The sequence below is a fragment of the Oxyura jamaicensis genome, chromosome 19 (genome assembly GCF_011077185.1).
Source record: "Oxyura jamaicensis isolate SHBP4307 breed ruddy duck chromosome 19, BPBGC_Ojam_1.0, whole genome shotgun sequence".
In the NCBI taxonomy this organism is placed as follows: Eukaryota; Metazoa; Chordata; class Aves; order Anseriformes; family Anatidae; genus Oxyura; species Oxyura jamaicensis.
Genome location: NC_048911.1, coordinates 508,429 through 532,746, shown reverse-complemented (window position 1 = coordinate 532,746; position 24,318 = coordinate 508,429). Strand labels below are relative to the sequence as shown.

The 24,318-nt window shown below is 44.4% G+C and overlaps 2 protein-coding genes across 4 annotated transcripts in view; both read left to right on the top strand.

Moving 5' to 3' along the window:
- Window positions 1-17,908, top strand: part of MPO (myeloperoxidase) — a 29,763-nt gene extending 11,855 nt beyond the window's left edge. The window contains exons 10-15 of one of the 3 annotated variants that reach the window (XM_035343300.1): window positions 1,837-2,083; window positions 2,472-2,642; window positions 4,892-5,129; window positions 6,868-7,086; window positions 14,661-14,779; window positions 17,895-17,908. In XM_035343300.1, the coding sequence (XP_035199191.1) occupies window positions 1,837-2,083; window positions 2,472-2,642; window positions 4,892-5,129; window positions 6,868-7,086; window positions 14,661-14,664 (879 nt within the window). In that variant the 3' untranslated portion in view covers window positions 14,665-14,779; window positions 17,895-17,908. Of the gene's footprint in view, window positions 1-1,836; window positions 2,084-2,471; window positions 2,643-4,891; window positions 5,130-6,867; window positions 7,092-8,314; window positions 9,245-14,660; window positions 14,780-17,894 lie in introns of those variants that run through there. The other 2 variants (XM_035343299.1, XM_035343298.1) reach the window with 2 other exon arrangements.
- Window positions 14,550-22,749, top strand: AGPAT1 (1-acylglycerol-3-phosphate O-acyltransferase 1). The gene is made up of 6 exons (XM_035343301.1): window positions 14,550-14,779; window positions 17,895-18,028; window positions 18,462-18,637; window positions 18,936-19,031; window positions 19,532-19,604; window positions 22,096-22,749. Exons 1-6 carry the CDS (start codon window positions 14,595-14,597, stop codon window positions 22,239-22,241), a joined length of 810 nt encoding a protein of 269 aa, XP_035199192.1. The 5' UTR covers window positions 14,550-14,594; the 3' UTR covers window positions 22,242-22,749.
- Window positions 22,750-24,318: the final 1,569 nt, after the last annotated feature.

The following is a 24,318-nucleotide window of genomic DNA, read 5'->3' as shown; positions in this document are numbered from 1 at the left end:
AAAGACATATCAATTAGTCATATCTAATTGGAAACCTATTTTCTGAGTTGGCTTGGCAAATTCTTTCAGTAATATCAAAAGGTTTAAGTTTTTAAAACTGTCAAAATTACATATTATGGTAGTGTTGAATAAGCAAATATTGAATAAGCCAATGTCGAGAGATTTAAACAATTGCATTAGAAGCATTGCCTCTTTCATCGTGTTTAGATCAATGGTTTAATTTTCTTGCAATTCTCTGTCAATTAAGACATCTCCTGACAAAGAATTTGATTTTTTGAGTTGTATGCTTCAGCTTCCTGTGGTGGTTTTACCATGCTAGGCAGTTGAACACCACAACCGCTCTCTCACTCCCCCTCCTCAGACGAGGAGGGGAAGAAGTAAAGGAATGAACAACTCAGGGGTTGAGATAAGGATGATTTAATTAGAGAGAAAAAATATATATATATATATATATATGTTATTAAGGAAATATTATTAATTAAACAATTCAACTAAAGGGGAAAAAGGGAAAGGGGAAGAGGGAGGGGGGAAAGAGAGTAACTAAACAAAACAAGTAAAGGCTGTGTGGAAGTGCAGAGGAAAGAAATTACTCTCTACTTCCCACCACCGAGCGATGCTTGACCACGTCCTTGAAGCAGGGCCTCAACGCATGTAGCCGGTGTTCGGGAGGAGGACAGACGTTTTCACAACGAGAGCCCACCCCTCCCCTCTTCTTCCTTTTTCCACCTTTTATTGCTGAGTGTGACATCATATGGTATGGAATATCCCTTTGGTTGGTTTAGGTCAGCTGCCCTGCTGATGTTTCTTTCTCACTTTTTGCCCACCCCCTAGGAGGGTCAGAGAGAGTCCTGATGCTGTGCCAGCACTTCTCAGCAGCAGACACAACACTGGTGTGATCCCACTGCTGTTCTAGCTACAAGTGCAGAGCGCAGCACTGTATGGGCTGCTGCAGGGAAAGTTAACATCCCACACATCCCAGTACACTTCCTCAATAACCCAAAGAGACAGGAAGCCAGGGCTGGAAACCATTGCTCTGAGAGGACTAACAGCTGCCCAGGGGAGGTGATATCATCTGTGTCAACACCATAGATCTTTTCTCTCATCTGAAGCATGTAATATGGGAGAGAGGAGGACATGCAGTTCTACATGGCTGCTGGAAATGGGCTCTACCTATAGTTCCAAGAGGGAATATTTGAGAGGTTGTGGCAGGCAATGCTAGCTTTCATCCTGCTCTCATCTGTCAAGATGTAAGGCTAGAGGTGAGGACCACCTCTGAGGACAATTGAGCACCAGCACTAACAGGCAGAGAATCCCAGTGCATTACACACAAAGGTTGAGCATGGATCAGGCATCAGCAGTGCCTGTGCTTCCTGATGTTGCTGAAGCTGTTACAAAGCTTTGCATTTTCATGCCCTTGTCAGTGCTAGAGAGTGCAGAGATCCCTGCACATGGCTGGAGCAGCAGCCTGCAGTGCCTGTGCCTATGCCTGGAGCTGTACTGCCAGTGGCGTAGGGCAATGGCCAGGTGCAAAAGCTTTTTTGAACCAAGGCTACAGAGCTTTAGAATTGCAGTTGTCACTCAACAGTGTCAGAAAGCATCCTCAACAGATTGCCAGAGCACTTGGGTCAAGGTCTGATGAGTTGAAAGGAAAGTTGGCCCTGGGGAGTCTCTGCTCTGCATCTTGTGTTAGCAAAATCTCCTACAGAAATAGCCTAAGAGAAGCCCAGTCTGACAGCTCCTGTTTAAGATGTAAGCAACAGCTCTCCCATTACTTTGTTTCCAAGGAAACTGATGATTAAACAATTAATGATGCACACTTTCCTTGTTTCTCCTTAGATTATAACCTACAAGGACTACCTGCCTCTTTTGCTGGGAACAAGTTTACAGAAATGGATTCCTTGCTACCGAGGCTACAATGAGGCTGTGGATCCTCGCATATCCAATGTCTTCACTCTGGCTTTCCGTTTCGCTCATGCTTCAATTCCCCCATTTGTGGGCCGATTAAACAAAAATTATAAGCCCATAAATCCCAAACTGCAACTCAGCAAAACCTTTTTTGGTGTTTGGAGGATTGTGAATGAAGGTAAAGCCTTTCTTGCATGTCTTGGGTGTACCTTTACTTCATTTGGCCCTCTCTGGGTAAGCTCCTGCATCAGTCAAACTTAAAAGCCGCTTGTATTAAATGTTTTAAATCGTCTTTACTACCAGACAGAGTAGTTTTCCCAACATAGCTGTCCTCTGCAGTCAGATGTGACCCATCTCATTATGATGTATGCAGTCTGATTGCTTAATTATTGTAGTTTCTAAGAACATTCAAAGTATTTTCTTTCTAATGCTTTATGTGCAGGAAAACTGATTCTCCTGTACTAGAAGCTTATAATTAAATACAAGCTTTATTCAGACCTCTGGAGCCTCTTTCACACACGCTTTCCACCCTGTGCTGCTCACAAGTTGCTGTGTAACTGTTGCAGGCGGTATCGATCCCTTCCTGCGGAACCTGATGGCCAGTAAGGCCAAGCTGATGACACAGAAACAAATGGTTGTGGATGAACTCCGGGATCGGCTGTTTGAGCAGGTTGAAAGGATTGGGTTTGATTTGCCTGCACTTAACATGCAGCGTGGCAGAGATCATGGCCTTCCAGGTAAGCTGGCTGTGGCAGCAGAGCTGCCAAAGGAGAACAAGTGAAAATCAGGCAATCTTGTGATTGAACATTGAGAAACATCTCCAGCCTGTGCTTGGCTGAAACTTGTCTCAGAGGGCTTATCCAAACCTCTTAATCTTTTCTGTACTACCATCAATAAGTAGGTTACAGGTTGTGCAATGAAGTCAGAGCCTGGCTGGAGCTGGAGAAGACACATGGAGGCACACAACCACAAGTACACTTAGCATTGCACAGAATCAAGCATTCAGTAACAGGTGCATTTACATTGTTGTTTAAATGAAAGTGGTTCATCAAGGGTCTGCAGGAGTCATTAGCAGAATTTGGGCCAGAAGCCTCCATGGCTTCTCTTCAGACGTGTGTAGGTCCAGCACAGCCCCAGAAGACCATATATGGTCTCATCATATTTTCCCTACAAAGACAGTGTCCCAGGAAAAACAAACAAACAAAACAAACAAACAAACAAAAATGTCAAAACCACTCACAGGGAGGTGCAAAATGCAAAACTAGTGTAAAGACATTGCAAGATAGTCTTGAGAAACAGATTGTTGATAGGACTTGACAACAGAATCAAGGGTGTGCCATTGCCTAACACTGTTATTAGGCTGACATAAATGCCTGGAGCTGCTGTGTCAGTAACATCCTGGGAACTGCAATACAGCTCACTTTGAAACTGTGATGAAGAATGCTAGATTCACATGTTTTAAGCCCAGACAGAGGCTTTGCAATGCATGCAGATGCATGGTCTGGTCACGGGATTGCTCTGCCTTTTTATCAACAGTAGGTTTTGATGTTCCGTTCTGTCTCTGGGAACACTGCTGTACAGAACCTCATCTGAAACCAAATCCCAAATTTCTAGTTTTGTCTGCTGATCTATTGCAATGGAACTGAAATGTATTTCTAAAACTGTTTATTTGTGTTAATCTCCTTGTCTTTGGGTGTCAGCCTACCCCTGAGTGCTACAGTGCTCCTTGATGTTAGACAAACTATGAAAGTGGTGATGATATAGCAACATCAAAAAAGCTTCCTGATTCTTTTTTTGATACAGCAGTATGTGGTCTCCTTGAATTGTTTGATAGTGGTACCATATGCTGTATCTTTTTCTCTGAATTCTTACCAGATTTTAGACATCATGCTTACAGCTGAAATGTATGCTGCAGCATCATTCTCATCTCTGTACCCAGCAGTCTACTGGGCTGGCAGGTAGTAAAATGCATTAGTTCTCCATAGATTTTTCTTTTACTTAAGCGGTCATTTGACAAGATAGAGAGAGGACTGAATCGAGACTGCCTTTTGCTGTTTATGTGTTCAGTCCAACAAGCTGCAAAATTATCTTCCAGTTGTGGTCTAGTGAATTTCTAGCTATTTGCTGTAAACAAAATTTAGTACAGCTGGCAACTACAGTGTCCCATGGTAGCTCGCCTTATGAGCTCTGTTTGCAGTGTGGAATGGCTTGTCTGGGTGGCTAGACATAAATGTATGTGAGGCCACCTGTGGGGAAGTACTTGGCCACTGTCCTATTGTACAGAGAGGTAGCATCAACATATTATCTAGATTCATTTTCAAAGAAAGCAACATCAATAAGTTTTGTGAGGACATCTCTCCTGTTTTTCCAAAGATCTCTGACATTATCTGCTCACTGACCTCCCTTAATGTTCCTGGGTCAGAGTGAAAATTAGGCTGTAATTTGGCATGCCCAGCCCCTTCATCTGGGTATCCAGAGCAGAGGGGTGGGAACAGGATCAGGATCCTGGCACACTCTGGATCAGGTGCCTGAACATAGGTCTCCTGTTCTATTGGAAATGCTCCGGAGTCACTACTATGGCCATCTGCTGCAGCTTCAGCAGGGCATGGGTCTCCCATAGCTCCTCTGTTACATCTTCATGAAATTGTTCAGGATACACCATGGCTTATGGAGCCTGCATTGGGATCTGCCTTGCCACTTGGTGAAACAGCAAAACCGTGCTGGAAAGTGGTGGAGAAACTCCGGCTGGCAGGAATGACTTGCAAAAAACATCCACAAATAGCATGACAATGCCAGGCAGGACAAAATGACCCTCAAGCAATGGAAAGGCAATAGCATTAATAGAAATATAGAAGAATTTAGAAAAAAAGTTTTAAATATAATAGGAACCTACCTGTGCCCAGGGTACAGGAAAGAGAGAAAAAATCATTCCAAAAAGGGAAAATGTTGTCGACCGCTCTTTGCTGTGATCCTCAACTTCTTGCAGGTTATATCTCCTGGAGACAATTCTGTAGGCTCTCAAAACCTTGTGGTTTGAAGTCACTTGCTCGAGTATTGAAGAATCACAGTCTGGCAAAGAAATTCATGCAGCTGTATGGGACACCAAAGAATATTGACATTTGGATTGGGGCACTTGCAGAGCCCTTTGTGAAAGGTGGAAGAGTTGGTCCTCTCATGGCTTGTCTAATTGGCACCCAGTTCAGGAAAATACGTGATGGGGACAGGTAAGAGAGGAGATGGGTACACAAACCCCAGAGGACAGAGTGAGACTGGAGTTTGTGCAGATTTCCTAATGGAGATTTGGAGACTGCTTCCATTTTTATTTTTATTTTTTTTATTGCTCCTCAAAAAGTGTTTGTTTTTTTGTTTGTGTGTTTGTTTACCCTTTCTAGTGATGTTCTTGTTCCCTGTCTAGATCTGTCATCCCTAGGTTGAGAGCCTAGTCTGAGATCCCTTCCTAGCCAAGTGTTTTGACCCTCTGCCTGTTCACTGTCTATCACTAATTTTGCAAATTGTATTGACTTTTTCCATGCTGATGGCTCAAACACAGTGGTAATGTTTGAACTCTTTTGCTGCATTCAGATAAGTTGTTTTAAGGAGGCCTACATTACTGCATGTTCAAACACCCACTTGCTCAAGCAAAGGGAAACATATAAGTACCTTAACAAGAAAAACAAGTACAGTTTTAAGGATGGAAAAACCAGGCTTCAGATGCATTGCCTTCACCAACTGGAAACAAGCTTCCAGGTTTAGTCAGCCTAAGTAGCTCGCACCGACAGTATTGTAGATGTTCAGTGTCTGCTGATGGGGTGGATAACACTTTGGGTAGTTTTTGAAAAATTTCCTGCATGGGATGTTACTGAGGGACTAACATGCTGTCAGGCTTTGAAGGGAGTAAAGTAGATTAATTGTTCTCTTGGTTCTCTCCAAGTCCCAGCTAAGCTTCACTGCTTGCTTGGCACTGTCTGCATCCCTGATCCCTCTCTACTGGGAGAGATACGCTGCTTCTTCAGGGCTGTGCCCTGCAAAAGCCAAACATCTGTCACCTTCACATACCCTGTGATTACAGAACACAACCTTGCACCAGTGCAGTGTCTTCTGCACCTCTTGGAGGTCTTACAGATGACTTTTCACTATTTGTCCATTCCAACCCAGTTCTGAGATGTACTCTCATGGGCATGTGGCAGTTTAGGTTTAGTTTGCACCAGGAGATGGGTGGACTGGGATTTGCTTGCCAACGAAAATCATTTGAGCAGTGTTGTGCTTTCAAAATACCTGAGGTCCTCTGCCACCTCCTCCTTGAAGTTGCTAAGGGACATCAGGTGCAGAAGTTAGTTACATGTCCCATTTCAAGGTACGTTTCCCAGTCCTTTCTGAAGCAGGGTTCTTGCACTGTTTAGCAATATTGTCTGAAAATGGGCTCATGATACCTGTTTCTGGGAAACGTTTCTGCCAGGTACATACCTAGAAAGACTAACAAGCACAAAACACAGTGTTGGGAGCTTAAAGGCAAACAGTCTACTGCACATCTAGAAATTCTATTCATAAGGCAGGAATACAAGAAACATTTTTTTTAAAGAGAGTAATTGGAGGACTGTTCCCACCATGGCAATTGTGTAGATGTGATCACAGTCTGTGTTGACTTTGTACTGAATTTTCTATTTGAAAGAGGGTGTTTTGCCTCAGTTGAAGGAACACAAGCCTAGGCTTTAATTCAACTTTGTATCTTTGTTTTATTTACATGGCAGAAATGCAATTCAAATTATTCAGCGGGTGAGACAGAGCATTTAACTGAAACATCAGAAATTTTAATTTGGTCTTAGTGGGGAAAAAAAAGAAAAAGAAAAAAAAAACACACACACACAAAAACGTTATTGATGTTAATGGGAAATAATATAGGAATCTTGACTAGGAAGAAGACAGAAGGGAAAAATCTATAGTGTCATTTTCTGTCTCCTGCAGGTTTTGGTGGGAGAATAAAGGAGTTTTCACTCCTCGGCAGCGCAGTTCACTGGCAAAAATCTCCTTGTCACGAATAATATGTGATAACACCCACATCTCTAAAGTGTCAAGAAATATCTTCAAGGCCAACAGCTATCCTCACTCCTTTGTGAGCTGCAGCCAGATCCCAAAGCTGGACCTCAGAGCCTGGAAGTCTAAGAAGATGGCAGAAAGTACAGAGTAAGGTATAAACTTGAAACAGCAGACAGTTCCTGCTTGAAAGCAGGTGATATAACTGGGCTAAGCTCAGGTTTTAGAGGTCTTTAAGTGTCTAAGCAATGCAGTCTGCATTACAAAGAAAACTAGCTTACCAAAATACTCCTGAGACTACCAGAAATGGCTGTTGACATATTAGAGCAGCCAAAGAGCACTGCACCAGACACCCAGGCTCTTAAACAGAGCTGTCTATCACAGGCTGAAGATATGTGCCAGGTACATACCAAGCATAGATATGTCATTCCATCAAGTCCATTGGGAGTAGTTCCTCTGGCACAGATTTTCCAGCATCAGCATTGCAAGGTGAAGCGAGCTTTATAGCTTTGGGATTTTTCGTATTCAGTCTTTTCAGTTTAGCTCTGTTGTTGGTATACATGCATTTTTTTCCATCCAGCTTGTCTTTCTGTCCAGACCTGTCCAGATCTGTCTTATGCCTATCTCTGAGAATGCTGTCAGCACATCCAGGTCACACAAAAACCATCTCTGCACTTGAAAAGATATTCCCACTATATGGACCAGTTTGTGGAGTTTGATTTCTGCTAAAAGATTTCCCCCATATTTTTGATATTTCCTTCAGCTGCCTTCAGTTCTTGAGGTTTACTTCTTTAAAGTTTTAAAGTTCTTGAGGTTTAATGCTTTTCTTCCACATTGATCTCTGAAATCTCCAGGAAGTGGATGCAGGCAAGAGCAGCTCTCCCCTGGGAAAAGTGGGCTGCTCCAGTTCATTAGGGCCTTTTCCTCATTAAACATCATCATTCCCTTGCTCTGAGAGTCAGGCCCTGCCATGCTGTCATGCTGATAGTTGTGAGAAGGAGCAAATCACTGCAACTAGAAGCGATCATTAAGAGCTCAGACAACTCCAGCTGCAGTCAGCTTCCAATTCCTTTGAGGCTGTTTAGTTACAGTGTCCAAAGGGCTATGGGATTATCAGATTGAAAGTGTGACAAGGTGCAACCATAAATGCCACTTTCTTGGTACCAGAAAAGTAAGGCTTGGAGGACTGCAGAAAGCTGTATGCATGCAGGGATCTCCAGAGGTCTCTAGAGCAATCTCCTGCCCAGAGCAGAGCTAATCCCAGAGTTATTGGTCCCACTTTTCCAGCTTAACCTATGCAATAAATCACACAAGACAATAAGGAGTTATGGCACATCGTTTTCTGATCTGTTAACACATTGTTTTTTATCTCCTGTAGAAAAAACATGTGATTCTTAATGTTGAACACTGAGGATTCCCCAGAAGCTTGGATTTGAAGAAGCTGCTGAGATTTTATTTTATTTTATATTTTTTTATCCTTGTGTCTATGTTTTTACTGCCTGGAATATTTGGGCATGATCGCTGTCATTCACTCAATTTAGTTTGCTTGAAGCCTTTCAAGTGAGATGGAATCTAGTGATAAAAAAAAAAAAAATCATGAAAAGATGTTCCAGATCTGTGCAAATTACTCAATATCACAAAGCAAAAGAAAATGAATTATCAAGACACTCACTCCCAAACATACTGCTTGCTCAGGCAATTTCACATACAAGCTTTACTGTCAAAAGACAGGTTTTGTACACTCCTTTCATGTGAAATAGCATGAAGTTTCCAGTCTACACAGAAAAGCATTGGGGCATTGGAATAGATTGCATATTTTCGCTCTCTTTATTGTTATTATTATTACAATTTTATTTTTATTTCTAAGAAGTACATACTTCAGTTTCCAGAGAAAATCTAGTAATTTCAGTGAAGCAGCAATAGCTTTCGTGCGCCCCAAACAGACTTGTTAAAAACCCTCTGTTCCTGCTTTTGTTGGAAATGGAACCAAGAAATTGTCCACATGGAAAAAAGCTGTTCTCTCATCAGTACCTGTCCCTCGTCCAGAATGCCTAAGGCATCACACAGCATGATGGAAAACTCTGATAAATTGTTCTGCAGCCTGGCATGAGCCAGAATGACTTACCCCTGGGCTGTGGAGGTGATGGGATATGTCCTAGCAAAGATAGGATCAGTCTGAAGTACAAGAAAGTAAGACCTAATCTAGTTTCTCCCTTCAATAGCTTTTCCCAAAAAGAATCAAAATTTCTTTCTCCTTCCCCTCTAATTTGCTGTACTACTGTAGCTGATCAATAAATTGCAATTTTGAGCTGAGGCCAAGACTTTCTTTATACTTTGTAAAAGGTGCAATAACCAAAGCCAGGTGGAGGATGGTGGTAGGTTTAGTTTGGAAATATTGAATGAAGTAGATTCAAGTGAAGAATCCATATATTTTTAATGAAGGAAGATACATCTTGCTGCAGTCTCTGAGCCATAATCCTGTGTCATGCAGCACTACAAAAGCATTCCTCAGAACAAGGGGCAGTGCAGGATTTAGCTCCAACAAACACTTAACAGTAATCTCCTCCTTATCTCTCCCAAAACACAAAAAGTTCCTGTGAGATCCTCAGAGGAAAAGAAGAGGTGTAGCTACTGACTTCTGCCACCACTTGGCCAAGGTGTTGAGTGATGCTGGGGTGACGAAATGCCCCAGGTGTGTAGGCTGACAAACATCAGCCTGGACACGTTTTGAACACAGAAGGGTTCTTACATGCAAACATCCCCTAGAAGTGGGTTGAAGCCCAGTGTTTCTTGGTTAAGCCCATGGTGCTGAGAGTTTCAAGGGAGTCAACAGGTTTGATGGGCGTGAGACACTGACTACACTGGGGATGTGTGTCAGTCTCTCTGGCTTTAGTTTTTTAGTACTAGTTGTCTAACATGTGCACCCCCAGCATTTATTCAGACCCTTGATGACACAGGAGGGCACATTCGTTACCTTTTGATTTCAGCAATTAACTTAATGAAGAGAAAATAGAAAACTTCAGTTGGAAGGGACTTAAAAATATTGTCAAGTCCAAAAAACTAGCTCAAAATCATTGATTCATTAAGGTTGGAAAAGACCTTCAAGATCATCTGATCCAACCACCCCCTACCATCAGTATTACCCACTAAACCATGTCCCTAAACACCACATCCAACCTTTCCTTGAACACTCCCAGGGACAGTGACTCTACCACCTCCCTGGACAACCTGTTCCAATGCATAACTGCTCTTTCTGAGAAGAAATGTCTCCTAATTTCCAACCTAAATCTCCCCTGGCACAATTTGAGGCCATTCCCTCTAGTCACAGAATCACAGAGGGTTAGGGATTGGAAGGGACCTTGAAAGATCCAATCCTTGAAAGTCTGATTCCCCCTGTGGGAGCAGGAACACCTAAATCATGTCACACAGGAATGCATGTAGGTGGGTTTGAATGTCTCCAGAGAAGCAGACTCCACAACCCCCCTGGGCAGCTTGTTCCAGTGGTCTATCACCCTCACTGTGAAAAAGTTAGTCCTATCACTGGTTATCTGCGAGAAGAGGCCGAGCCCCAGCTCCCCACACCTTCCTTTCAGGCAGTTGTAGAGAGCAATAAGGTCTGCCCTGAGCCTCCTCTTCCCCAGACCAAACCTCAGTTCCCTCAGCCGCTCCTCACAGGACTTGTGTTCCTTCAACAGCTTCGTAGCCTTTCTCTGGACACATTCCAGGGCCTCAATGTCCTTCTTGTACTGAGAGTCCCAAGCACCTATAATCATTCTGTGTGCGCTAAACAGAGTACCTACTTTTCCATTTTTAGCTAAATGCAAGGCTGAAATGTGGAAAATTTAATCAAGCTTATCAGCTTGATGAAACTGCTTAGTCAAATTCACAGAAGTGCATGTGCAGCAGGATCAGGGCTGTTCTGATGAGACTTCAGAGTGCCTGCCCCATATGGCAGAGCCACAGAGTGGAGGAGTGCAGCCTGAAGGAGCCACTTCCCTGGCAGGGACCAGGACAGGTTTGTTTGCCCTGCTCAGTCTCTGCTGCTGATTTGAGAAACATGGCACTGTCACGGCCTCTCATTCACCTTCTTTCCCACCTGCAGCCTCCCTCAGCAGCTTTAGCTCTGTGAATGGATGTCCATATTGCTCAGGACCATCTCCCAGCACTGACTACGTTTCACTTGAGTGGAGAGCTACTAAGATGGTCAGTGGGCTGGAGCATGTGCTGTACAAAGACAGGCTGAAGAAGCTGGATTTGTTCAGTCTGGAGAGGACAAGGGCAGAGGAGGAGATTTCATTTCAGTCTACAGCTGCCTAATGAGCAGCTATAAGGCCAAATGCTTCTCAGCTGCACAGAGAAAGAGAGAGAACAGACTTGAGTTACGTGAAGATTCATCATGGAGGTATAGTGGGAGCATGATAAATACAGATTCTTTAGTCTTGATGACCTTTGTCTAATACTCTGGAATCCTTGTGAAACTTTTAACAGCAGTGCTAATGTCTATTTATCTGAGTATGTAATAGATTAATTCCCTTCAGCACTGCTCTCCATTAGAGGACTGGCTAGCTGATACAATACAGACCTCACAGTGAGCGGTCCCAACGCTTTGCCGTCTGATAGCTTGTTCCATTCTCTTCCAGTGGAGATATTTGTGTTAGTAGTTTCCAGTGGGATTCACTCCCATTTCAGAATCCAGTCCTCCTATTTCATTGTGAAATCCTTCCTCTCTCACTTAAAAGTCAATCATAACCTTTAAGTTGAACAGCTCTCCTGACTCTCCAGCTTTGATTTACTGACAGCAGTCAGATCTCTTTTGACCCTTCATTTGCTTACTTTGGACAAGTTAATTTTCTTAGTCTTTTCCAATTAGATCAGGTCATCTTCCTGCCTCCACCTCTCTCGTCTGTCCCATGCGTGCCTTAGCTGAGTTAGTGAGTAGGAGAGTCATTGAAGCTGCACGACAAAAGCTCATGAGAATAGCAAGACCCTCCTCCTACTACCTAAGATTCATTTAAATTGGGCCAGGCTCTGAAGAAGGTGCAAAAATCCAGGGGCAAGGGAGTCAGGTGAACATGGATACATTTAGTCTAAAAGCCAGGAGTTTCACTAGAGCTGTAGTTTCTAAATAAAGCCTTGAAAGGCAAGATCTGTCTGCTTTAGAAATGGAAGCATAACGGGTCTAGATACTATGGATCTTTGCAACAGAAGAAAATGTTATCTGAGAATTTTAGTATCAGTGGGTTTGGAGCCTAAATGTGTTGTTAGATCTGAACTGATTCTCTGTCCATGATGAGTTGGGAATGGCATAATTTTTATTACCTCTTTTTGTCCTTTCATTTTCCCATATTCATAGGAGATACTAACTATTGAAAACCCCATGTAACCATGAGCCTATCTTCAAACTCTTGCATACCTGATTTGTTCCTGAGATCAGCTGTCCTCAATGCTTTGAGTGTGCAGGGTTACCTTTCTGCGATGTCCAGCTCATGCTGGTTACGCCCCTGTTCAGTGATGCCATGGAGAACAACTCTTCTCTTAACTTGGCCCTCTAATTTGAGGGCTAACAGATGCTCACACTTGTAAATCTGCTTATGTTCTTCACTAGTTGTTTTTTGTTTTGACTATGTTGAAGCCATAATTTGTGCTGGAGACATTTTTCTCATAGATCCATTGTGTTTTAGGGTTACCATGTTCCTTTGGGTAAGAGAATCAACCTGCTATAGTTTAGTACCTGTTTGATAGTGCACTGTATGCTAAAGAAATATAATTTCCTTATAGCCTTGATGAATGTATTTGAAAATTGCTGTCAGTGGCTTAAAAATAAAGCTCTTCAGTGGTTTGCAATGATTCTTTTTTGCTCCCTTTTTTGTCCCTAGATTTTCTGGGTGAGTTTTCACATGTAGTGTTGTGTAAGATGTTCCTCTCTCATTAGGTGCCTGACAACAACAACTTTGATTTGACAGCTACAGCTGTCCTTGCAGAACAGCCATTCAAAGCCCCTTTCACTGGCATTACATTTTAGGAACCTGTCTCCTGGTAGCTCAGGATGAACCAGTTGCTTGTCAAATCAGCTTGCCCCAAAGTGTGAAAGTCCATAACTGTTATTGATAGGATTCGTATGGGATGGGAGAATTTTAAAAGGTATTAGGAATATAATTTGATGGACCAGAATTTGGCTTCTAGATAACAACAAAACAGCCATGGCTGGTCTCTATGAATGAGCTCCAAAAGAGAGCTGGTCTCTGCAGCACTGGCACAGAGGGGTCACAGTGCCCGGGTGCTGTGCTGTGCCTACCTTTGGCACGTGCTGGTGCAGGGCCAGGTGTCTCTCCTCATCATGCAATACTTTCCTGGATACTCAACTGATGCAACAGAAAACACTACAGAGTGAGGAGGCCATCATTGAAACTCTTTGCTTTGGCTGCCTGTCCTGTGGTCACAGAAAATCTTGAGTATTCACTTATCTCCAGTTTTTCCACAAAAGATGGGAGGAGAAGAGGAGTCACTGGTTATACCCAGGGAACAGGGAGCACAGCCTTTCTTTATTATCATGCCTTTCCTTAATTTCTTCATGAATTATTGCTGATTCTCGCCCCTTTTACTATTCTTAGAGATTTGATTTTGTTATTTAGGTTGTGGGTGAAAACTGATGTGGCTTTATGGGTCTTCCAAATGTCCTTTGAGAATCTGTAGATCTCAGTACCATTTGGAATTTAGTAATGTTTCTCCACTTAAGTGATAGCTGCTTGAGCAAGGCCTGTTGTGCAACTGATGAGACACAAAGCTTTTGTTTTTCAGCCTTGTCATTACAGTTGTGAAGATCCTCTTCATGCTGTGTTTTTGGAGCTGAAGTACTGTTGGAGCACTCCCAGGTTCTACCTGTGATTTCCTGATTTACCTCTTACGTATGGAGATGCTGTCTAAACATGTGCCTGACTTGCCATGAAAACATCCAGAGTAGCTTCGTTTATTTTTTGTCTAGACAGGTGGCTTTTTTGTCACTTTTCCCCCTCTCTTTGAGAAACATCCAGTTGCTAAGTTTGGTGCCTCTAATGTCTGCATGTGTGGGCAAGGAATTGGCTGCTATGATCACTTTTTCTCTATCTCTCCTCCATAATATTGATTCCTGATTTCCTGACCTCTTGCAGTCAGCTCACTTGGCAAAGTTCGATGCTTGCACAGGGTGAGGCATTCTGGACAGCACAACAGCTGGGTACCTGTGCTATCCAAAACATCACACTCCCTCCTGTTAAAGATTTCTTAAAGTTCTTATTCACAGAGCTTGACACAAATGAATGCTTGTGTTAAAGACCCCTGCCCCTGAAGGGGGGTCTCTCTCTCCAAACAGTCATTGCTCTACCAGCCCAGAGCCCCCCCAGATCATTCACATACACAGCCTTGCTATTGCATATTTGCCTCTGCTTGCCAGCCAGCTCCTACACACAGTGTTGCCGCAGCTCCCTTGCTAAACCGGCTTTCCATGGTTATTTTAGTTCTGAACTTCAGCCTTGCTGAAGATCTCCCAAATCTCATTTCAGTGCTGCGCCACCCACATGTAGCTGAACAAGGGAATCTAAACTCTGCTCCGCAGCATGGGGTGCTAGTTACTCATTTACTGCTCTGGGCAACACTCCTCTGGTTAACTCTGGGCTGAAAGGATGGAGCTACTGCTTCTTCGCTACCCATTTACTTTTCTGCTCATTGCATTTCTAATTCTTTACCAGATGAATCCTGCGTTCAGATTCTTTTGCAAGATGTGCTTCTATAAGCTGTGGGTCTTCACCATAAGTCTTCTGGTTATTACCGTCAGTATTCCTCGTGGACGTAACTGTGAAAACATGAAGTAAGTTGGCTGTGGCTTCCTTCCGCTCTGGGCATTGATGTAAACAACTCTCACTCTGTTTTGTAGAGTCCTGGGAACTGTGCTGCAGTGGGGAGGACTTAGTTTTTTATTGATGTGTGGTGTTACATAGTCCTGCAATTGAGAGAATGGAAGCAGTTTTGGGGATTTCACTTGAGTTGATAGAAAGAATAATTAATGGTGAGTAAGGAAAGGATTTAAAAGGTGACATGAATTTGACAAACTATGTAATACCAACAAACTGAATATAATGCACAGGTAAAATAACCGGCTTTTTTTTCAGTAAACCACTCCTAACTGGTCTTCAGAGCTGTGTTTCCTGCCTCCCTGTGGGTGGTCATTCCCCTTCTAAGCTGTGTTGAGAAATCTTCTGAGGGTACTCTTCTCTTTTTCTCCCCTCAACTTTATCCTCAGCCAGTGCCCGCATTACCACGGTGCATTGCTGGCATGCACCTGAGTTGTCACTGATGTTCCCATCACTGAAATCACAGGTCAGTCCCCCAGGTCTGTCAGCCTCTGAGCCTCTCCCCTCACTGCCCATTCTGTCTCCCCATCCATTTCTGCCTCTGCAACACACCATGGGGCTGTGCATCTGGGTGTGCTAGTGTGAGCTGTGACTTGCAGCAGCATGCATTAATGGACAGCTTCTTGGGGCATGGGGTAAGTGGGAGCTAGAAGCTAACTGCTACACAGCAGCATTAGCACTTTGTAACCCCTAGAAGTGCTACAGAGAAAGGATTCACTACTTCAGAAAATGTACGTTGCAGTGCAAGTTCCCAGCTTTTCATTTTAAGAAATTTTCTTGACTTTTGTGCCTGACTTTGATCTTTATTTTTCCATTGTCTATGCAAATTGCAGTCTGTGATCCAGTGACAAAATCATCTCTCTTCCCAACATCTGGGCAATAGCAGTGTCAGATGCACAGCATGTTTACTGCAGCCCATATTCAAGATTCAGCAATGTGGACAGGGGAGTAGAGTACAAACAGGTGCACTATGAATTTGGGCAACTGGAAATGTGATCACTGAGGATAAGGATAAGGCTGAGGTTCTCAACGCCTTCTTTATGTCTGTCTTTAATAGTCAGATCAGTTTTCCTCAGGGTACTTCACTCCCTGACCTGGACATCCCCTGTGATTCAAGTAGAGAATCTACCCCCCTGTGATCCAGGAAGACCCTGACCTGGACGTCCCCTGTGATTCAAGTAGAGTATCCCCAACCCCCCCAAGGATCCAGGAAGAGATAGTTAGAGACCTGCTCCTCCATCTGGAATGTCACAAGTCCATGGGACCAGACAAGCTCCACCCTAGGGTGCTGAGTGAGCTGGCAGAGGTGATTGCCAAGCTGCTTTACACAATCTATCAGCATTCCTGGTTCTCTGGAGAGGTCCCAGAGGATTAGAGGCTTGCCAGTGTGATTTCCACCTACAAGAAGGGCCAGGAAGGACACAGGGAACTACAAACCTGTCAGCCTGACCTCAGTTTCAGGGAAAGTTATGGAGCAAATAACCTTGGGTGAGATTGCACGGCACTTGCATGGCATCCAGAGGATCAGGCCCAGCCAGCACAGATTCACAAAAGGCCAGTCATATTTGTCCAACCTCATCTCCTTCTATGACCGCGTGACCAGACTGGTAGATGAGGGAAGGGCTGTTGATGTAGTCTACTTAGTCTTTAGCAAAGCCTTTGACACGGTCTCCCACAGTACTCTCCTGGGGAAACTGGCTGCCCATGGCCTGGACAGGTATACTCTTCTCTGGGTAAAGGACTGGCTGGAGGGCTGTGTCCATCCAGGTTGTGCTTAACGGAGTTAAGTCCAGCTGGCATCCCATTACAAGTGGTGTCCCCCAGGGGCTGGTACTGGGCCCTATCTTGTTTAATATCTTTATTGATGACCTAGATGAGGGGATTGAGTGTACCCTCAGTGAGTCTGCAGATGACACCAAGCTGGGAGGTAGTGTTGATCTGCCTGAGGCAGCCCCTCAGAGGGATCTGGATAGGTTGGGCTGCTGGGCCAGTGGGATGAGGTTTAACAAGGCCAAGTGCCAGGTCCTGCACTTTGGCCACAATAACCCCATGCAATGCCATAGGTTTGGGCAGAGTGGCTAGAAGACTGAGAAGAGGAAAGGGACCTGGGAGCGTTGATCGATGCTCAGCTGAACAGGAGCTGGCAGTGTGCACAGGTGGCTAAGAAGGCCAGTGGCATCCTGGCCTGTATTAGAAATAGTGTGTAGCCAGCAGGAGAAAGGAGGTGATCATCCCCCTGTACTCAGCTTTGGTGATTACTGTGTTCAGTTTTGAACCCCTCACTACAAGAAAGACATTGAGGCCCTGAGGCATGTCCAGGGAATGGCAACAAAACTGGTGAGGTGTCTGGAGAACAAGTCTTATGACGAGCAGCTGAGGGAGCTGGGATTGTTTAGTCTGGAGAAGAGGAGCCTCAGGGGAGACCTCATTGCTCTCTACAACTTCCTGAAGGGAGGTTATGATGAGGAGGGGGTTGGCGTCTTCTCTCAGATAACTAATGATAGGACTCGAGGAAATGGCCACAAGTTGCACCTGGGAAGATTTAGATTAGATATTAGGAAAAACTTTTTTTCTCAAAGAGTGGTCAGGCACTGGAATGGCCTGCCCAGGGAGGTGGTGGAGTCACCATCCCTTGTGGTGTTCAAGAAGTGCCTGGACAAAGTGCTAAGAGATATGACTTAGTAGCTTGGTGGGTAGTATTGGTGATAGGGGGATGGTTGGACTAGATGATCTTGTAGGTCCTTTCCAACCTTGTGTTTCTATGATTCTATGATTAGCTGATATTTGGCTGATCCATGGAATTTCTGTAGCTGGAGTTGCTGGGTCATTGGTCTAAACTGTCCTGAAGAAAACCTACCAGGTGTAGGTCTTCAACTTCTCTAATGAGAGTTGAAGAGCCATACTAGTAGTTCTTCTCCAAGACAGACAATAATGGATCAAATTTTGGACTGTGGAGAAACAGGGTACTCTCCAGGAGCAGTCTGTAAGATGGGCTAGCATGGAAGACTGTTTTTTTGGCCCCTTTACTCAATTCTATCTTTTCTTTATCTCACGTCTGCTTCCCTTTTCCAGGTTTTTCAGCATGTCGCTTCTGCCACTCAAATACATATTTGGTATCAAGATAGTGGTGAAGGGCAAGGAGAACCTCAGGACTAAGAAGCCTTTTGTACTAGTGTTGAATCACCAGACCTCCCTTGATATTATGGGTATGTGGAGAACCTTATCCTGTCTTCTCCTCCTGGATCCACTGCTCTTGAAAGGATGGTAGTTATGAAATCCCTAATACCACAGGCAGAAGGGCAGGAGTGGCTGCTACAGAGTCCATCCCACCTAGCCCCAAGGCAGGGCGTGTTCCAGGGCATTAGAGTACAACAGTCATTTTCAAGCTAAAGCAGCTTCATCCTTTGCAACAGAATTGGGATGAGAACACCAGCTGATCTTATTCAATAGTCCTGCTTTAAGTGGGTGGTTGGTCTGGAGACCCTCAGAATCCCTTTTCCAACACATTGATGACCCTGTGAAGTTGGGTGGGAGCTGCAGAAGCTGTAGGTATATTTCCCAGAGCAGAGGGCTGTAGCCCAGAGGCTGGAGGGAACGTCAGTGTAGAACACTTGTTCTGTCCTTGTTCTTCCCTTCCAGTGATGATGGAGATACTGCCAAGTCGCTGTGTGGCCATTGCAAAGAAGGAAATACTATACATGGGCACTTTTGGCCTAGCATGCTGGCTTGCAGGACTCATTTTCATTGACCGCAAGAAGAGGGAAGAGTCTATCACTACCTTGACAGAGGTGGCACACTCCATGCACAAAGACAATGTGAGTGGGGAAGACTCTTTGTTCGGGAGCAGGAGGCATTTTGAGCCACTGGAAAATCTGAAACTTGATGTGCCTGGAAGGTGATCTTGGTCTCTGGACTAGGCACAGAACAGAACAAAGTAAGAGTGTCTCTGGTGGGTTAACTATATTTTGTGTCCAGAAAGTGCTTGAAGTGGAGGAAGTGCATGTCTCTGCATGGCCAGGAGCAGACAGATCAGTCCCAGGACAGTATGCCGGTGCAGTGGTTTTGAATAGCAACTCGAGATCCCTCCATCTCAATGTCTTCTCCCTCCTGCAGTTCCGCGTCTTGATCTTCCCTGAGGGAACTCGCAATCATAGTGGCTCCATGTTGCCCTTCAAACGTGGGGCCTTCCAGCTGGCTGTGAAAGCCCAGGTGAGAGCCACCTTCTTCCTGCCCCTTCGGATGTAGTTTGCCTATCATGGTCCACCAACAAGCAGGACTACAAGGCTCCTGGTCCCTGACTTTCCTTTGGATTGAGCACCCATCCAGGAGCCCAGCAGGAGCCTGCAGGTGGCTCAGGAGGGAGACATTTCTGGGACAGGTAGAAAACCTTAGTGACTCCGCCTGGGAAAAAAGTGGGGGAACCTTGACAAAAGCACTGGACCTGCCTGGGAGAGTTCCTGCTGACCAGGCCTCTATTTGGCAATCCAGGCACTGTTGGCCTAAATACAGAGAAGAAAAAGTAAAAACCAACAGTGCAGACATTGGGTAATATGGTTAAAAGATTGAAATATCCCTTTTAGTGTCTTCTATGAAGCTAACTAGGATAGTTATCAGCAACGTACATGGTTCATCTGAAAACACCATTTCCCTTTTTGGTGAGGAACAGAGAAATTCATAGTTTCTCTTACTGTAGACTGCTTCCCCTCCAGGTCCCCATTATTCCTGTGGTGATCTCGTCCTACAGCGACTTCTACAGCCAGAAGGAGAAGAGATTCACGCCAGGTGAGGATTACCTGGGGCAAAAAGCAGGCTGGCTGCTTGTGCAAGCTCAGTCCTTGGAGGGAGCCATGAGGTGGGTCGGCAGAGAACCACATGCAATGTGGGGATTGCAGCTGGACAAAGGCAGGTTCTTTCTTTTCAGGAGGGGAGGGAGTGGAATACTTCAGGAAATACTTGCCTCTACTGTTTGCTTTCTCAGAACTTGTCCAATGAGGGAACCTGGAGAAGCAGCAGAGACCTAGGGCAGATCCTGCCCTGGCTCCACTGCTGTCCTTGGATCTACAGGTGGATGGAAAGCTGGGGAGCAAAACAAACACAGTTCTCAGCAAAAGTTATACATACTCCTATCTCCTCTCATCTACCCTGTTCTTTCATACATGTTTCATACATTTATGATGACAAAATTTCTGCTTGTCACCATTATAATATTTCACAGGGAAAAAATATGAGTCTTCATCTTTTTGAAAGTCAAAAAATGGGTCTAGGTTTCAAAAGGAAAATGTGGAAAAAATCTTTCAAGTTCCTGCAGAGAAAAACAGCCTAGTCTGTTCCTCCCTGGCACCCACTCCAAAATGGGCTTCTGGCACTTCCTACCCTCCCCCAGGCAGGTCTCAGGCCCTGCTCTTTCCTAAGGGGAGGATTTGCAGCTGAAATTCTCATTCCTGTCATCATTTGTACTTTGAGGTAGTCATTCCCTTGAAGGCAGACATCTGGAAGAGAGAAGTAAACACTGAATTATCTGTTTCTATCCAGTTTTCAACTACTGGGTTTATTCTCTCTCTGTTGGCCACACACAAGAGCTTTTCAGTAGTGGAAGCATTCCCCCACGTGGGAGTTAAGATAGGAGCACGAGTAGGGATTTCAGATATCTACCCTGCTCTGCTAGCCTGCTCCTTGCAATCCCTCTCTATGACATCCCTGCTTAGCTGGACTATGAAGATAAAGCACTGCCATGGGAAATAAGAGAAAAATGCAGTGGGGAGGGACTTCTTTGTTAGATGAACCTTTTACTTCACTCAAGACCAGCTCCAAAGATAGATGAGTTGTCCAGCCAAGTTTGGTATAACTCCAAGAAAGGAGATTCCACAACCTCCTTGAACATTTCAGGAAAGACTATTTGCAGTTATATGTCCATTTATCTTTATAATAATCTCCCCAAAACCTAGGAGTTTGTGGTTAGCTGGGATTTTTTGTGACTTCTAAGCACTTTAGGGTAAATCATTTCCAAATGCTGTTGAATAGGAAGGACTTTCACATCTGAAGAAAGGACCACAGATTTTTCTTTTCCTTTACCTCTCTGCTTTTCCCATCTGGAAGTTTCGCCAGGGCTGATTCTGAAGATGTGCTATGCATGCCCAAGATTTCTGCATGTTGAGCAGGCTGATCACCAGGCCAGGACAGTTCTCCATGTCCCCAGTGGCTCTGGGCATGCTGATGGTCTTCTGGAAGGCCCAGCTAGTGTCCAGCGTCTGCACATTGAAGCTGTCTATAATTCATGGAGCAAGCAGGGTGCTTGCTGGAAGTCTGTTCTATCCCAGCAGCAGCACTTCTAGCACCACCTTGTCATCATTCAGATTTTTCTGCAACACCAAGAGAAGCGTAGTAGACTCCTGAGATACAAGGCCTAGCTTTGCATTTAATGTGTTTTGTGGGTATATGTGCAGGCAGGGAGCATGCCCTCTTCTTTTGGGAAGCTATTCTCCGTGCTTTTGTTTCATTTTCCTTGCATGGCTCTGCCAGCAACACTCCTGGATCCTATTTCCTAACACTTTTGAAAAGGACTTAAAAAAAAAAAAAAAAAAAAAAAAAAAAAAGTTAAAAGTAATATGGACACTCCCCAGATCTTTAGGTGATTGTCTGTGCAGGCAGTGTCTTGTCTCCACTGCCCAGAACAAGGGCCACTGGGTACAAGAACAGAAAAGCATCGTGATAATTCCCCTGTATATTCCTCCTGTTTACACCAGTCCATTACTAAGGCACTTCCTGACACATATCTTGGCAAACCAAGTTTTTCTGGACATGGTTCCTCTCATAAGGAGGAATAATGCATAAGTGCATTTTGGTAAAGAAAGACTGCTGAATTCAGTATACATAGGTCAGAGCATGTCCAGTTTGGATGTGTTGTATTACAGACCTCTCATTCTCTTTACCCTAATCCAGACAGACTCTGAGGTCTAGGGCCAGGACTTGTTGTGGGTGACCTCTTCCCACTGTGAAATCTTATTCCACAAGTTTTTTGTTTTTTTTTGCATCGGATATAAATGAGTGTCTGTGTCTGATGGTTTCTGTGCATGGGAAAAATCTGGTCTGGGATTTTGCTGTGTGCATCTGGGATATGACTAGGTTGCTACACAGCAGTTTTAGTGTGAAAGAACACATTTCCCTTAATTTTTGTCTTGTTACTTGATTTGCACCAATACCTCTGCTACAGCTTCTCTTGCTCTCCCATACCACTATTTCATTACCCTCTGACCCTTCTGTCTTACTCTTCCAGGGAAACTCACCATTCAGATCCTGCCAGAAGTCAAGACTCTTGGTCTAGGCCCAGAAGATGTTCCCAAGCTCACCGAGCAGGTCCGTGATTCCATGATCACCACCTATCAAGGGATATCAGGAATGACGAATGGGGCTTCCCATTAGTGATCCAGCAACCACAAAAAGGTCTGGAAACAGAAACAACCATGACTGCAACCCTGATACAACAGAGACAGGCCAAATGTCCACAGAGGAAGAAAAACTTCTACATACAAGTAGTGAAATGGTTGTTGTGTTCCTTTCAGAGAACTGTGCTGCCTCAGATCTGTGGACAGAAACATAAAGGATAACAGGACAATTATTCGTAATCATAACCCTGAGAAATTCTCTCTGGCTGAACCCCAGACAGAGCTAGACCTTTCATGTGATCATCTCTGTGTGATTATGATTACCTTTTCCTGTTCAAAACCAATTGTGGAGGCATTTAACCCTGAACCTATGGCCATCCTGCCCGGGTGTCTGGGGTTAGAAGGTTACCATGATCCCCTGGCAAGAACATTCAGGAGAAAGCACTGTCTCCTACCATGGGGAGGACTTGGCAGTTACCTCTGCCACAAGAGGTGGAAGCCAAGGCTGTTTATTATAGGGGAATTAAAGACCAACATATTCCTTACGTGTGTCTGGAGGGGTCAGTGGTTTCTGGTTTTGTTTGTTTGTTTGTTTTCCTCAACCTTCCTTTTAAGCAAAGTAAGAATTTGCATTCAGTAGATGGGCAGATCTTGAAAGTGTGAAGGGAATGTGCCCAGGAGACTCAGAAGCAAACCGCAGAAAGGTATTGCTTGTCACCCTTGCCATAACATAATAATCTCGTGGCAGGTTAGGGAGAACAGAACACCAGTAGACATCAAATATCAAAAAAAAAAAAAAAAAAAAAAAAAAAAAAGCTTGAGTTTCAGGCACTGAACTTCATTTTTACCATTGGCTGTTTGTGATTGAAAAAGTAAAAGTGTTTTGTATATGGGCCAGGCTGGTAACCATGGCCTGCAAGAGACGCAACTCTCCAAGACTCCCAAGGAGTCCTATGAGCAAGGACCTGAGAAGTGTCTGGGGCTCCATTGCTGTAAGAGACCTGGATCTGGTCTATGCTGCCTGGGAAACCTGACCAGGTGAGTCCTGGGGACCTCATGGGGAACAGCCACCTCTGGTAGGACTGCATTTATTTGGCTTCCATGGCATGTTGGCCTCCTCTGCCCAAGGGCACCACTGCCTTACCCTGCTCCCAGCGTGTTGGGGGCTCATGAAGCAGCATGGTCCACATGCTCAGTCACACACCTGGCAGCTATCGGTGGGCAGCGTGGGGCACTCTGGGCTGAGACACACATGCCTGCACAGCCACTAGGCAAAGCTTGCATGCAGCTGCTGAAGCCATGGAAATTTACAAGCATCTCCTTCATTAGTCCTCACCAGAGAGGTACCTGCTCCACCCAGAAGCTTCAGGCATGACTCCACCTTAAACTGCTGCCTTCTTGCTCCCATTCCCCTCTTTCCTCCTGGTTGTGCCAAGGAGAGATGGAAACTTAACATAATTTTTGCATGTTTGGTATTTACTGATTTAATACAGTCTTGGGAGTGATCATTTCAGCCAGATGATTTTTAGCCCTAATGTTTGTGGTTTACATACCAGTCAATTTACAGTCAAATTGTTTTTTTTTTGTGCTGATAAGTTTAGCTATGAACCATAGTCAAAGAATATGACTTGGAGACCTTTGAAGAATATGACAGGAGACCTTTTCTCCATTAACACCAGTGACAGGACCCACGGGAACGGGGTTAAGCTGAGGCAGGGGAAATTTAGGCTTGACATCAGGAGGGGGTTCTTCACAGAGAGGGTGGTTGCACACTGGAACAGGCTCCCCAGGGAAGTTGTCACTGCACCGAGCCTGTCTGAATTTAAGAAGAGATTGGACTGTGCACTTAGTCACATGGTCTGAACTTCTGGGTAGACCTGTGCGGTGTCAAGAATTGGACTTGATGATCCTTAAGGGTCCCTTCCAACTCAGGATATTCTATGATTCTATGATTCTATGAATATTTTGGGACAGAGGTTTGACATACCAGAATGGATGCCAAATGCAGATGAGTGCATTTAATCTATTTTATTAATGCCCAGCACAAACACATCTTTACAATGGAGTTTAAGTAAAAGCTGTCTCTAGGCTTCAAGATGCAGCTGCCATTCTCC

Excerpts from the sequence above, each read along its gene's own strand:
- AGPAT1 (XM_035343301.1), top strand. The coding sequence starts at position 14,595 with ATGGAGCTACTGCTTCTTCGCTACCCATTTACTTTTCTGCTCATTGCA. Across the intron at positions 18,638-18,935 it reads ACTCCATGCACAAAGACAAT|TTCCGCGTCTTGATCTTCCC; the intron begins GTGAGTGGGGAA and ends TCCCTCCTGCAG. Across the intron at positions 19,032-19,531 it reads AGCTGGCTGTGAAAGCCCAG|GTCCCCATTATTCCTGTGGT; the intron begins GTGAGAGCCACC and ends CTTCCCCTCCAG.